Source organism: Trachurus trachurus (assembly GCF_905171665.1).
Source record: "Trachurus trachurus genome assembly, chromosome: 23".
Lineage (NCBI taxonomy): Eukaryota > Metazoa > Chordata > Actinopteri > Carangiformes > Carangidae > Trachurus > Trachurus trachurus.
Genome location: NC_139912.1, coordinates 21,875,013 through 21,888,315, shown reverse-complemented (window position 1 = coordinate 21,888,315; position 13,303 = coordinate 21,875,013). Strand labels below are relative to the sequence as shown.

Below are 13,303 nucleotides of genomic sequence, written 5' to 3'. Positions count from 1 at the left end.
TTCCGCCTGTTTTTGTATCACTGCAATTAAAGCTTAATAGCCACAGAAGTACTAATCCCACAACTATGGTTTATGGCTTAAATGAAAGACAACCTTTGTCCCTTTACATCTATATGTATAAAATATTGAATTGAGTCATTCCATAAAAAAATGGGCTTCTGAAATAACTTTTTTTTTTGGAAAAAAAAAAACGAGTTTGAAATTTTTGGTGAAAAGGTGATATATCAAAATCCTAATTATAAAACAGGTTGAATTTTACATATATGGTTCACACACTCCCTGTCCACATATGTACCAAATTTTAGGTTGATAGGTAAAACTACTGAGGCACTATAGAGTTTTTCCAAACAGTGTCCCTTGGCGATGTACAGTGTGCAAAACCTGTCCAAAATCGTCCAATTTGGCTAAAATGCACACTGCAATATTTTAGTGAGATTTTTTTTTTTCCAACAGATAACCTATTGGGGCCAATCACACACTTGATGGGTTTTAGGAACACCAGTTACATAAGTAAAATGCCATTTGAAAATTTAATTTATGGGGATGAATATTTAGTGTCCAAAACCCATCCAAACATGAATTTACCTATTTTCGCCTGTATTATATTGTTATTTTCCTTTAAAACTCCAGAAGTAAACATCCCACAACCATCAGTGATGGCTTAAATTAACAAGGACATTTGAAATAGTTCATTTGTCTTTTATTATTATTTTAATTAAACTTGGGGCAGTAAAAACACACTTTTTGTGGAGACTTGTATTGCTTACTTGTTGACACTAGGGGGAGAGGGAACCAGCTGGGTGCAGGCTTAAGCTTTGCCCAATCAGGGATCATTATACATCAGGTCACACCTTAGAGTCTCTGCTATTGGACCAAAAAGTTTTCACCCCCGTGACTTTGATTGACAGGCGACGAGAGATGCGCAAAGCGGGTGCGCAGTCTGACGGAGAACGCGAGTAGTAATAGAACTGCGGAGTTACGTAACACGCCGCGGAATATCTGGTCACGATGGATAAAATCAACCAATGGATTATTTTCGAGCACATGTTCAGCTTTTAAAAAAGGGTAAGCTTGTAATTTTATTCAGTGTTTTAGTGGGTCTATTATTGATTATTGTCCGTATTTTTCGGCACTCGAAAATGACTTCCGGGTTTGTTTGTGTGGAGTGAGCAGGCTGGTTTAAACCTTTAATGGGGTAAAAACTGCATTTTTGTGCTTTGCTTTTGTTTATATGACAGTTTATGATTTTTTGGTGGTGAAAGAAGAGGTGTACAGATGGTACATATATGTTTAAATCACCTTCGTTGTTGACGTGACGTCGCTTGTGGGCTGCCGTAGTCTGATATTGTTTGAGACATTTTCAGTGACTGTGAAAAAACCGTAGCACCCAGAAACTTCATTTTTTTCCCTACCTGTTGCTGAAAGTGTCCTTAAAAGGTCTGTGGTGGAGTTTTCATTACAGCATGCCTACTTTTCGTTATATTAAGGACGCCGTTCATGTGTTATTGATTTGGGACGCCGGCGTCCCAACCACTAGGGGGCCTGCGTGAACAGGTTCATTCTGTTATTATCTCATAGCGTGGTGAATGTGCAGGTCACAACTTGTGCACCAGAGCATTTTGGAGTTGTTGGATTGTGTATTTGATGAGTTTGATGAGGGAAACCAAGAAATCCCACTAGCCTCTGTAGCGTAGCTCTGAGCAGCTCGTGGCTCTGCTCCGCCGTTCTAAAAAATAGCTTGCACCGACTATTAAGGGTAACAAACCTACTCCTAAGATTATAGGGATTATGGCAAATTTGCAAAAATGTTGAACTATTCCTTTAATAACGAACTATTTCATGTAATCATCTGTTATACATTGGTGGGGGTGTGGTGTGGAAACACCCATATGCTCAGAACCAACAAGCTAAAGACCAGTTCCTCCAGTGTTGTTGTTGGAGCAAAAAGTTGGATCAGTGGGATTTTCCTCACTTGGCATGAACATGTTGAAGGGAAAGTTGCCTTACATCCATCATACCAACATGTACAAAGGAATGAAGGAATCACATTTTTGGACAAGGTGTCGATTCCTCTGAAGTATCATCTTTTTCAGTCTAATCCATTCCTAATGACAGTATCATGGCTGCATCCACTGTCATTTGGCCTTAATGGCTGCATTGCAACTTTTGAAGGTGCACAGTTACCACTACCAGCACAGCTGTGGTTTCTCAGTCCCTCTGATTCTCCATTAAAAGCATCATGTGTTTGGAAACAGCACAGTTATTAAGAACCTAGTCTAACACAGTGTAAATGGACCTCACTGTTTTTTCTGAATGTGCATAAAACAGCAGCAACATGACGCAATAATCTGGCTGATTCTTTGATTTCAAAAATCTAAATCTAAAATGGGTTTGTAAATACATATTTATATCCTAGGTGTTGCTTGAAATATCTCATAATTCCTCCTTTCATTCTGGAAACATGAATATTTCTGAATCAGACTCTCCTCCTTTCTCAGAATGTTTTACCCAAGAAACAGATTACTGTAAAAGAGGAAAAACAGGTCATGCAGAGAAAAACTAATGAAAGTTGTCCATGGTTCTTTTTATTAATCAGTTCCACTTTTTTTTACTTGATGATGAAAAAAAAGAATCCTATTAATGAGTGTGTCAGGCTTTGAAAGGATTTCTGGAGAGAATAGTCTAATGCGTCCTCACTCATGGCTTCAGTCCTCACACCTCTTGACCAGGAAACCTTGTCCACCACTTGTGTCCACCAAGCAAGCACTTAAGACCAGCAGCCTTCTTACCACAGATCTATTCAGCTAACAATTCAATGCCATCTGAAGACACTTTCCTGATACCACACTGCCTACACTTGTTCCTATGAGTTATGACTCACAGTATGACCCGATGGCAGCATCCTTATGTTGTTTCTGCAGTCTGTATCAAGTGAGCTCCTCTCACTTTCTGCCTTTAAAGCAGCATTACATAGTGTTTGTTCATGTGTATCTGGAGTCCTTACAGCTCAAACACTGTACTTACTCAAGAGGCTTGTTTCATGTGCTGTGCAGTGCTGTGGATGCTCCTGCTCCTTGTCTGCAACCAATTTGTTCCAGGAGTCTGGATGACAAGACAATCCATCTCCAAGCAGAAATGACCAGAAATGACCAGAAATTGAGTACTTAATGAATTGAAATAAATTCCAGGCCACTTGATTTATGTTTGCTAACTATGTTAGGTAAAGGTACAATTGACCAGCAGACCACACTGGGAGCAGGCAAGGCAAGGCAAGTTTATTTGGTAGCCCATTTTTACAAACAGTTTGCCTCAAAGGGCTTTACATAGCATCATTACAACATCCTCTGCCCTTAGACACATCCACTGAGAAAAAACTTCCAAGAAAAAACCCTTAACAGGGAAACAATTGGAGAAACCTCAGGGTGATGAAGGCAGCTTCTGGTGGGCAGGCAGGGCCATATACAGGAAAGGCAGGCAGAGCAGGCCACCTTACGTAATGGGAGTACTGGACGACAGGTCAGGCAGCAGGGGAAAGGAGGCAATGCAGGTGGCGGTTGGCGCAGAGGGATGGAGATCTGGAGAGATCTGTGGAAACACAGAGAGAGTGAGAGACACCAGGGTCAAACAAGGTGCAACAGATAATGACGGTTCAAGATGTGCATGAGGAGAGGAGAGGTGAGGAGAGGAGGGGAGGAGAGGGGAAGAGAGGAGAGCAGAGGAGAGATGAAAAACAGTTCAACCACAAGAAGGAGGAGAGGAGATGGTAAGAGAGGAGATGAAAGGAGAGGAGGGGAGGGGATATGGCAAGAGAGGAGAGGAGAGGAGGTGGTAAGAGAGGAGAGGGGGTAGAGGGGAAGAGAGGGGGTAGAGGAGAGGAGAGGAGGTAGAGGGGAAGAGAGGGGTAGAGGGGAGGAGAGGAAAGGAGAGGGGTAGAGGGGAAGAGTGGGGGTAGTGGAGAGGAGGAGAGGAGATGGTAAGAGAGGAGTTGGGAGGAGAGGAGAGGGGTAGAGGAGAGGAGGAGAGGAGATGGTAAGAGAGGAGTTGGGAGGAGAGGAGAGGAGAGGAGAGGAGAGGAGAGGAGAGGAGAGGAGGGGAGGGGAGGGGTATAGGGGAGAGGAGAGGAGAGGAGATGGGAGGAGAGGAGGGGAGGGGAGGGGAGCGGAGGGGTATAGGGGAGAGGAGAGGAGAGGAGATGGGAGGAGAGGAGATGGGAAGAGAGGAGAGAGGAGAGGAGAGGAGAGGAGAGGAGAGGAGAGGAGAGGAGAGGAGAGGAGAGGAGAGGAGATGGGAGGAGAGGACAGAGTGGTAGATTCAGTGGACAAAGACAGGCTCAAACTGAGGGTCAGTGATTCTCTGCTGCAGACCTGCAGTACATATTGTATACCAAGTTTAAAAACATGTTTTCATTGTTTCTCCTTCCAGACAAGGCAGAGGGCTCAGGGGCCTCAGTGCCAGTCTCAAAGCCATGTCCTCGGACAACAGCAAAGTTCTCCTCACACCGCGCCTTGCCAGGCGGCTGGCCGCTGTCGCCTCGACAACCTCAACCCCCGGGGAGTCGCGGAGCCCCTCGAAGTCTCCATCCAAAGAGCCCCTGTCCAGGGAGGGTGGAGGGGAGGAGAAGGAGGGAGACAGAGAGAGCGCTCCGGTGACGCCCGAGCACACCCTCATGGCCTGCACGCCTCCCACACGTTCACCCAGTATCAGTGCCTCTTCATCCTCATCCTCGTCGTCGTCGCCTGCCATGGAGCCAGCCGGGGAGCTGCGCAAGGAGCCCATGAACATCTACAACCTCAACGCCATCGTCAGAGACCAGGTGGGGCTCATGTTGTCAGTAGACTTTCTGGTAACACTTTATTTGACGCCTATCTCTTTAACGCATTATAACCATACTTATAATGAGTTATAATGCAGTTATAGCACTGTATAACTTTAGTTATAAACACTCATAAATGATCATAATGCTTTATAACAATAATCATAACACACTATAAAACCTTTTATCATGACTTAAGGTCAGGTATTATCAGTGACGGCTGGTATCAATGGGCTAGTGGGGCTAAGCCCTCCCTGCATTACACAACAAAAGATGAGGACAAAATATTATATATAGCCTATATTATATTCTCTAAATAACATACAAAATATTGTTTTAAGTCTTAGTAAAATCGGAACTGGTAACAATATTAAATAGTTTCGAGAAAAACACAGGATATCTCTAAATGGGCTAATTTTAATCAGCCCCAGCTCACCGAGTCTGCTCTCATTCATTTTCCGACTGTGGATGATTGACAGGTGCCAGGTCCCGCCCTCGCCATTGACCGACTGTTGGGGCTAATTTCATTCAGCCCACAGGCCGATCGGTTCTGACCAATCAGCAGCGGGCTGACGCAGGGTCAGTGATTGACAGGCGTCATGTCCCGCCCCCTTGATTCACTTGTCATTGGGGCTAATTTCATTTAGCCCAACACCGCTGTTTTCAGACCAATGACAGGAACCGGAGGAAAAGTTGTGTTGTTGTGGGAGGGAGAAGAGACAGAAACAGCGGCGCTAGGCGCTAGCATCACAGGTAGCTACTTTACTGCTCTAAACTGTCTTTGCTAACATGAACGAAGTGGAGAATCTAGTTTCTAAACTCACCGGGAGCACCAGACTTAAATGACATGGCGATAACAGACCAGAAAGGCCGTCGATATGAGCTGCATATATCGTCTTTTTAATTGAGCAATATCGTCGGGTGTGTGTGCGTGCGTGCGTACGTGTGTGTGTAGGTGTTTGTTTGTGTGTGCGTGCGTGCGTGCGTACGTGTGTGTGTGTGTGTGTGTGTGTGTGTGTGTGTGTGTGTGTGTGTGTGTGTGTGTGTGCGTGCGTGCGTACGTGTGTGTGTAGGTGTTTGTGTGTGTGTGCGTGTAGGTGTTTGTGTGTGTGTGTGTGTGTGTGCGTGCGTGAGAGAGAGAGAGAGAGAGAGAGAGAGAGACTGTGTGTGTATGTGTGAGATAACCAGGTGAAGCTTTTTTTTTTTTTTGGACTAGACCCTTCTACTTAATGCAGTGTGTAGGCCTAGTTAGTTGCTATACTTTTGTGAGATGGGATAACCCTAACTTTTAGCTGTGTTAACCATTTAATGGGTATAATTTATTTATTAGCCCACCCAACTAATTTGACCACCAGCCGCCACTGGGTATTATAATATGTTATAATTGTTAGTAACTTGCTGACAATGCCCACATCGATAATGCATTAAACATATAGTTATAATGTGTTATAATTGGCTTCTAAACGTGTAAAACTATCATTATAAACACTCATAAATTATCATAAGGATTTATAACAATAAGCGTAACACATTATAGAGCATTATAACTCTATTATAACACTTGACCTTATAAGCCAATATAAAATGCTCTGTGATGTGTTATGCTTATTGTTATAAAGCCTTATGGTAATTTATGAGTGTTTATAATGATAGTTATACACGTTTATAAGTCAATTATAACACATTATAACTATATGTATAATGCATTATCGATGTGGGCATCATCAGCGAGTTACTAACAGTTATAACGTATTATAATACCTGACCTTATAGGTCATGATAAAATGTTTCATAGTGTGTTATGATTATTGTTATTAAGCATTATGATCATTTATGGGTGTTTATAACTATAGTTATACAGTGTTATAACTGCATTATAACTCATAAGTATAGAGATAGGCGTCAAATAAAGTGTTACCGAATTTCTTCTTCCTTTCTTTCTCTCTTACTCAATCCCCCTTTTCCTTCATTCACTCCTTCATGTTTCTCCCCTTTCTTTCCTACCTCTTCCTCTCCATCTTTTCTCTCCTTTAAGATTGAACATCTCCAGAAAACTAAGGTCTGCTTTTTCACGTCTCAGTTTGCTTTTTCAGCTGCGTGCTATTATACCCTTCCTTCCTGTTCTGTTCTCCCGGGGATTAACTCGCTCCTTTTAGCCCAATTCACCTTCAAAATAAAGTAATCCTCTTATCTCCTTTTGTCCTTACTTTGTCTCCCCCTCCCCTCCAGGTGAAGCACCTCCAGCGGGCGGTGGACCGCTCTCTGCAGCTGTCCAGACAGAGAGCCGCGGCCAGGGAACTGGCCCCTCTGCTGGACAAAGACAAGGAGAGCTGCATGGAGGAGATCCTGAAGCTCAAGTCTCTGCTCAGCACCAAGAGAGAGCAGATAGCCACACTCAGACTGGTGCTCAAGGCTAACAAGCAGGTACATAAGGCACACATGGGACTTTTTGCAATACAAATACAATGGTGCTTTGGTCTATGATACAAATAATGTGGCAGTGCTGTGGAAATAACAGAAAAAAAAATCATAATGTAAGGTATGACAACAAATATATCACAGGAGATAGATAGATAGATAGATAGATAGATAGATAGATAGATAGATAGATAGATAGATAGATAGATAGATAGATAGATAGATAGATAGATAGATAGATAGATAGATAGATAGATAGATAGTAGGGGTGGGAGGAAAAAATCGATTCACATAAATATCGCGATATCTTTTTTGATGATTTTTAAATCGATTTTTTTTTTTCAAAAATCGATTTTTGTTTTGAATTTTTTTAAATATTGTGCAATGTGCATTTGTTAGCCTTTTTTACATACAGAGAGTACAGGTTTTGAAAAGGGTTTAAGTTCACTTTATAATGGAGTATGTTAATTTATAGGCTCCTACAGTATTTGTGTGCAGATAAATGTTAAAAATGCAGACTAAAAATCGAGAGAATCGGCAATATCGTAGAATCGCAATTTAAATCGAATCGCCATCCAAAAAATCGTAGAAGAATCGAATCGGGAGAAAAGCAGATAGATAGATAGATAGCTCTGTATATACACACATACACATTTAGAATACATACATACGCATTACGCACACATACATGTAAAAAGAAAGGGAAAAAAAAGAAGTGCAAATGGGGCTGGGAGTATGGCACATCCTATCCTAGTCTTTAGGGGTGGGGGCTGGAGGTGAGATGGATTTAACAGCTTGGGGGATAGAAGCTGTTTTTCAGTCTGTTGGTCCTGGCTTTGGTCATTTCATTACAACATGAACATAAGTTTAGGAAATCGTATGAGTAGTGACTCCTTCAGTGTGATTCGGAGCTGTCCAAGACAAAAAGTTGACCTTTGTCTGCAAACCAATCGGATTAAGGATAAGATGAATACAATAATAGTATCCCTAAATGTTATCTAATGCATCCATCCCTCCATCCATGTCTGACTTGATTGTGATGTTCCTGTCATGGGGCCAAGTTAACGTTCCTCCCTAATCAGATTCTGAGTCTGATGAGTATGGGATGTGAGATCGGTGCAGTGTCCACCAGCTGCTACACTGGTTCCTTCTCCTTATCGTCTACTATACCTTTGCACAGACATTTTAATGACTTTATTAAAAAAAAAAAAAAATCCAAACACAGCCACCAGCACTGGTTTTAACGATGCCTTTAGGGAATTAGAACAGCAGTTTTATAGTCCAACTGTTTACAGGCCTACGCTCTCCGGATATGCATTAACCAATACAGTTGATTGAGGGACCCACTTGACTTTCCTGAACCTTTCCCCCCATAGCAATTAGTTTATATCGTCTGTTTATATGGTTTCCTCTTGAGGCATGTGACTCAGTGCAGACACTGAGAATATGTCTGCCACTGGATAACACAACTCTGACGACCTTCACTAATGGAAAAGAGTTGTTGTCATAAGTATCAACTTGAGTATGTATTGTTATTCAGGTGGGGCTTAGTGGACGTGAGAGTGTTTTTCATAGCAACTTCCTTGGACAGTGCATGTCTCTATATGGTTAAAGTGATGGTGGGAATTAGGACTTTGATGGAGGATTATGTAATGCACTCAGTTTCAGGGCCGTTGCTAAGAATTCTGGGCCCCTGAAAGAATACTAAAGTGGGCCCCTGACTTTTCCACTTTTTTCCTTAAACTACGTATGTATTAGCATTTTTTATTTAGCCTACTTTGTTTTGTTGCTAATGCAGCATTACTATGAGTATTAGTCAGGGTCTAAGCAGAATAAAGATTAGACTACTGGGGTTTTTTGTGGGCCCTACTTTCTCCCCTATACAACGGCCCTGCTCAGTTTAGAAAAAAAGCTCAGTTTTTCTGAATTAACAAGGTCTTATCTCAGAATGCGCCAATAATTTTCTCAAGTGAATGCATTACATTTCTGTACAACATGGATTAAAGAAAAAAAAAGCAAAGCAATGAATATAATAAATGTGTGTGTGTGTGTGTGTGTGTGTGTTCACTCAGACGGCTGAGGTGGCTCTATCCAACCTAAAGAGTAAGTATGATTCAGAGAAGTCCATGGTGACCGACACCATGATGAAGCTGAGGAACGAGCTGAAGGCGCTGAAGGAGGACGCCGCCACCTTCTCCTCTCTGCGAGCCATGTTCGCCACCAGGTCAGAGCCTCTTTCAGAGTGTAGTTTATAGGTTCTTGTACATTTTTCTTGTTTTTTCGTATTTGGTTATTGGCTAAAAACGTGACTCCAATTGTTATTCTGTGTCTTTACCCAGAATGCCAGATGTGTGTGTGGGATTTTTGTCTCTTTGATAGATTTTGCCCCCAACTGGCCAATGTCAATCAATGTCAATCCATGTCAATCAAACACAGAGCACTCTGTACTGTCTAAGTGTATTGATATGCATAAGATCGACTGTCTTCCAACAAAAATAGTTTGACAGTTTAGGACAATGATGTCAAACATATGGCCCACAGGCCAAAACTAGCCCGCCAGAGGGTCCACTCAGGCCCATGGGATGAATTTGCCAAGTGTGAAAATTACATAGAAGAAAAGGCATCTTGTTGAAATTTGTGTAGGCTATATGTATTTTTTGTTCAGGTTGTTCATTGAATGAAAACATCTCAAAGAGATAGTTCAACATTTTGGCAAATTGGCCCATTGCCTTAATCCCTATAGTTTTAGGAGTACGTTTGTTACCTTTAATTGTCGGTGCAAGCTATTTTTAGAACGGCGGAGCAGAGCCGTGAGCTGCTTGTTTTCGATGTAGATTCATGCAAAGCCGCTGATGTGTGTTCCCGTCGGGGGCAGTCTCTGAATTTGCCTCGTAACATTCTGTTATTACCTCATAGCGTGGTGAATGTGCAGGTCACAACTTGTCCACCAGAGCGTTTTGGAGTAGTTTGATTGTGTATTTGATGAGTTTGATGAAGGAAACCAAGAAATCCCATTAGCCTCCGTAGCGTAGCTCTGAGCAGCTCACGGCTCTGCTCCGCCGTTGCTTGCCAATAGCTTGCACCAACAATTAAAGGTAGCAAACCTACTCCTTAGACTAAAGGGATAATGGCAATGGGCCAATTTGCCAAATAATGTACCTACCTTTGCACTAAAACAAAGGGAAAAATCTTTGAGTCCTCGTTATTCATAGGTTATAATGCTATCATTTTACCGGTCTGGCCCACTTGAGATCAAAATTACATTGTATGTGGCCCCTGAACTCTCCTTGTTTAGGAGATACACTTGTGAATCTCAGGTCTGTTTCTTTTATTCTGTGTCTTGTTCTACCCGCTGACTCCTCGCTCTCATCAGGTGCGACGAGTACATGACCCAGCTGGATGATATGCAGAGACAGCTGGCCGCCGCCGAGGACGAGAAGAAGACCCTGAACTCCCTCCTGCGGATGGCCATCCAGCAGAAACTGGCCCTCACCCAGCGCCTGGAGGATCTGGCCTTCGATCAAGAGCTGACCCACCGCACCCGCGGGTCCAGGCTGGCCCGCGCCAGGACCAGCGCCCCCAAAGTAAGTGCCCCGTCCTCGTCGGCTTCAGCCTCCAAGCCGGCCCACGGCTCCACTTCGGCTTTGGCCCCCGGCGGCCTCCCCGTTTCTGGCCTTACTAGTCCCACGTCGCTCCTTCTGGACGACCCCATCCTGTCCCTTAGCCCCTCCCTGGTCAGCGCAGCCACCGCCGCTCTGGCTTCGGCTCTCACCTCCCCTACCTCACACATACCCCACTGCGGTCCGTCATCGCCGGTGGCCGCCTCGATGGCCGCCTCGATGGCCGCCTCGATGGCCGCCGGCCCCGTAGCGCCGGAGAGCCCCCCATCTCTGGAGGCCCCCTCCGCTCCCTCGGCGCGGACCCCTCCCTCCACCCCTCTGAGGCTGGCTCACTCCCAGTGGACCCTGGGGGTGCGGACGTTCGTGGTTGACTCCCATAGTTTCAATGTCAACATCGCCCCCACCCTGCCTCGTAGCGCGGGCCTCACCAGGCACTACACCTCAGACAGCACCCACACCTCCCCCCCTCCCTCCACCATCACCTCCACCACCACTACCACCACCACCGCCACCGCCAGGTCCACCCAGCCAGGATCTGCCCCTTCTTCTCCGTACCGGACCCCCAACCTGGGGCTCCGGCGCTCCACGTGGAGCCCGTCCCCTCGAACTCGGCCCCTCTCCAGCCTGACCCGCTCCTCCCTCCTCTACACCCCCTCCTCCTCCTCCTCCTCATCCCCTTACTCCTCCTCCCCCTACTCCCCCTCTCCCTCCCACAGCTATTCCTCTGCCTATTACAGCTCCTCCGCTTTCACACCCTCCAGCTCCTACCTCACCCCCAGCACCCCCACCTCCTACAGCCACTCCAGCCACTACACCCCCCTGTACCCCAGATACTACAGTTCATACCGCCCCCGCCACTGACCCGATACTGTAAATCCTCCGCTATAAGCCTTTTTTCCAGCCTTTTTCCCACCAGGCTCCTTACAGAAAAAAAAACTGAAAACTGCAACTCCCATCATGCCTCTCTTTTCTTCACCTGAGACATTTGGGGGGGGGCTCACAGAGAGGAGGACAGAGTGGTTTCCTGTTTCCCGGTCCCCGTTTTCTCGTGCCTAAGCCTTGGCCAATGGGTTCTGAATGTTCAGTGACTTTGCTCAGGGATTTGACTTGAGGAGCACAAGCGCCTTCCTTTTATTCCGAGACTGCTGATTGGTCCACAGGATGGCGTTCCAAAAAAAAAGAGACTTTTTAAATGGGAATTTTTAGTGTTTAGATTCTTCAGGTTGAGACCACACATGCATGAAGTGATTAAAAAGAGACACAGAGACGTTCAGACATTGACGGGACACTTGGTGGACACTCTCATAGCTTTGAATAAGGGCCATGATACATTCAATTACCGTCCTCTATAATCAGTGTAATATCCACTCTGTTTTCAATTGTAGTGAGTCTCATATACTGCATTGTACTTGGACATTAAAGGGTCAGTATGGTTCAAATGGACCAGGTTGCACAAAGTGTCTGAAGTCAACAGCATTTATATTTCAGATGGCTACACCCAAAAGGTGGGGTTAGTGGTAGTAATACTTAGGGTGAGTGTGTGAAAGGAAGGTGTCAGCCTTCCTACAAAAACCATTAGTTTGAAGCATACTGACTCCTTTAGTGTTTCAATGAACTAGTCACTGGTATTCACTGGATGTGTTGTCAGGGTGCAGGGGCACTGCTTTCCAACAAGAACCTGTGCACTTCAATGACTACTCTTCGTTTCTCGCCGAGGGTCTGTTGTTGCCATCGTCACAGCTCGACCCTTTAGCAACGTCCGTCCCTCTCTAGCACCACCCGGTGGATTGTTCCTATAGCCATGTACTCAGCTATGCATGTTCACGTTTGGATGCTCTTAAACTGCAGATTTTCCTTCCCCTTCCATATGAAAAATTGTATCTGATGGAGGTCCAGGTTTTTATAGAAGGCAGAGAGAGAGAGATGAACTTATGAGAAGGAGGAGGAGGAGTGGAGAGCACTCAAACATGGCATATGAGATCAGTTGAAGCCCATAGTTTGTACAAGTTGGGGTGTGTCTCAATAGTCTTGAGTTACTTTCTCCTCATATTTTATTTGGACATGCCAGTAAAGTAATTATCACATTAATTATACCAATAATTACCTTTTAAAATAAAAATTAAGCTACATTAAAACATGTTGTTGTTTGGCACAGTTGGTGAGGAGGTTGTTCTCCTCTGGTTACAATTCCATATACACTGTATGTAGATGGTTTCATGATTAAAAAAAAAATTAGGTTAAAGATTTCATTGTATTTCTCAAAACTAATAAGAATGTGTTGAAATGAGGGGATTTATATAACAAACCAATGAGTGTAAAATCATAACACATGACTCAGTGTTTTATGTCCTCTCGCTGACTGGAAGAGAAAGTGATGAAAGACTTTTCAGACACACCGTCATGGCTGACTTCCGTTAACTATTACACCAACTATGTAGCACCCTCTTGTGCC

At 44.3% G+C, this 13,303-nt stretch overlaps 1 protein-coding gene across 1 annotated transcript in view; it reads left to right on the top strand.

Moving 5' to 3' along the window:
• Positions 1–11,712, top strand: part of LOC311006972 (protein bicaudal D homolog 1-like) — a gene marked incomplete at both ends in the record, with an annotated part of 55,483 nt that extends 43,771 nt beyond the window's left edge. The window contains 4 exons of the mRNA XM_084000046.1: positions 4,423–4,813; positions 7,043–7,237; positions 9,304–9,455; positions 10,605–11,712. Coding sequence (XP_083856172.1) covers positions 4,423–4,813; positions 7,043–7,237; positions 9,304–9,455; positions 10,605–11,712 — 1,846 coding nt within the window. The remainder of the gene's footprint in view (positions 1–4,422; positions 4,814–7,042; positions 7,238–9,303; positions 9,456–10,604) is intronic.
• Between the last annotated feature and the right edge of the window lie 1,591 nt (positions 11,713–13,303).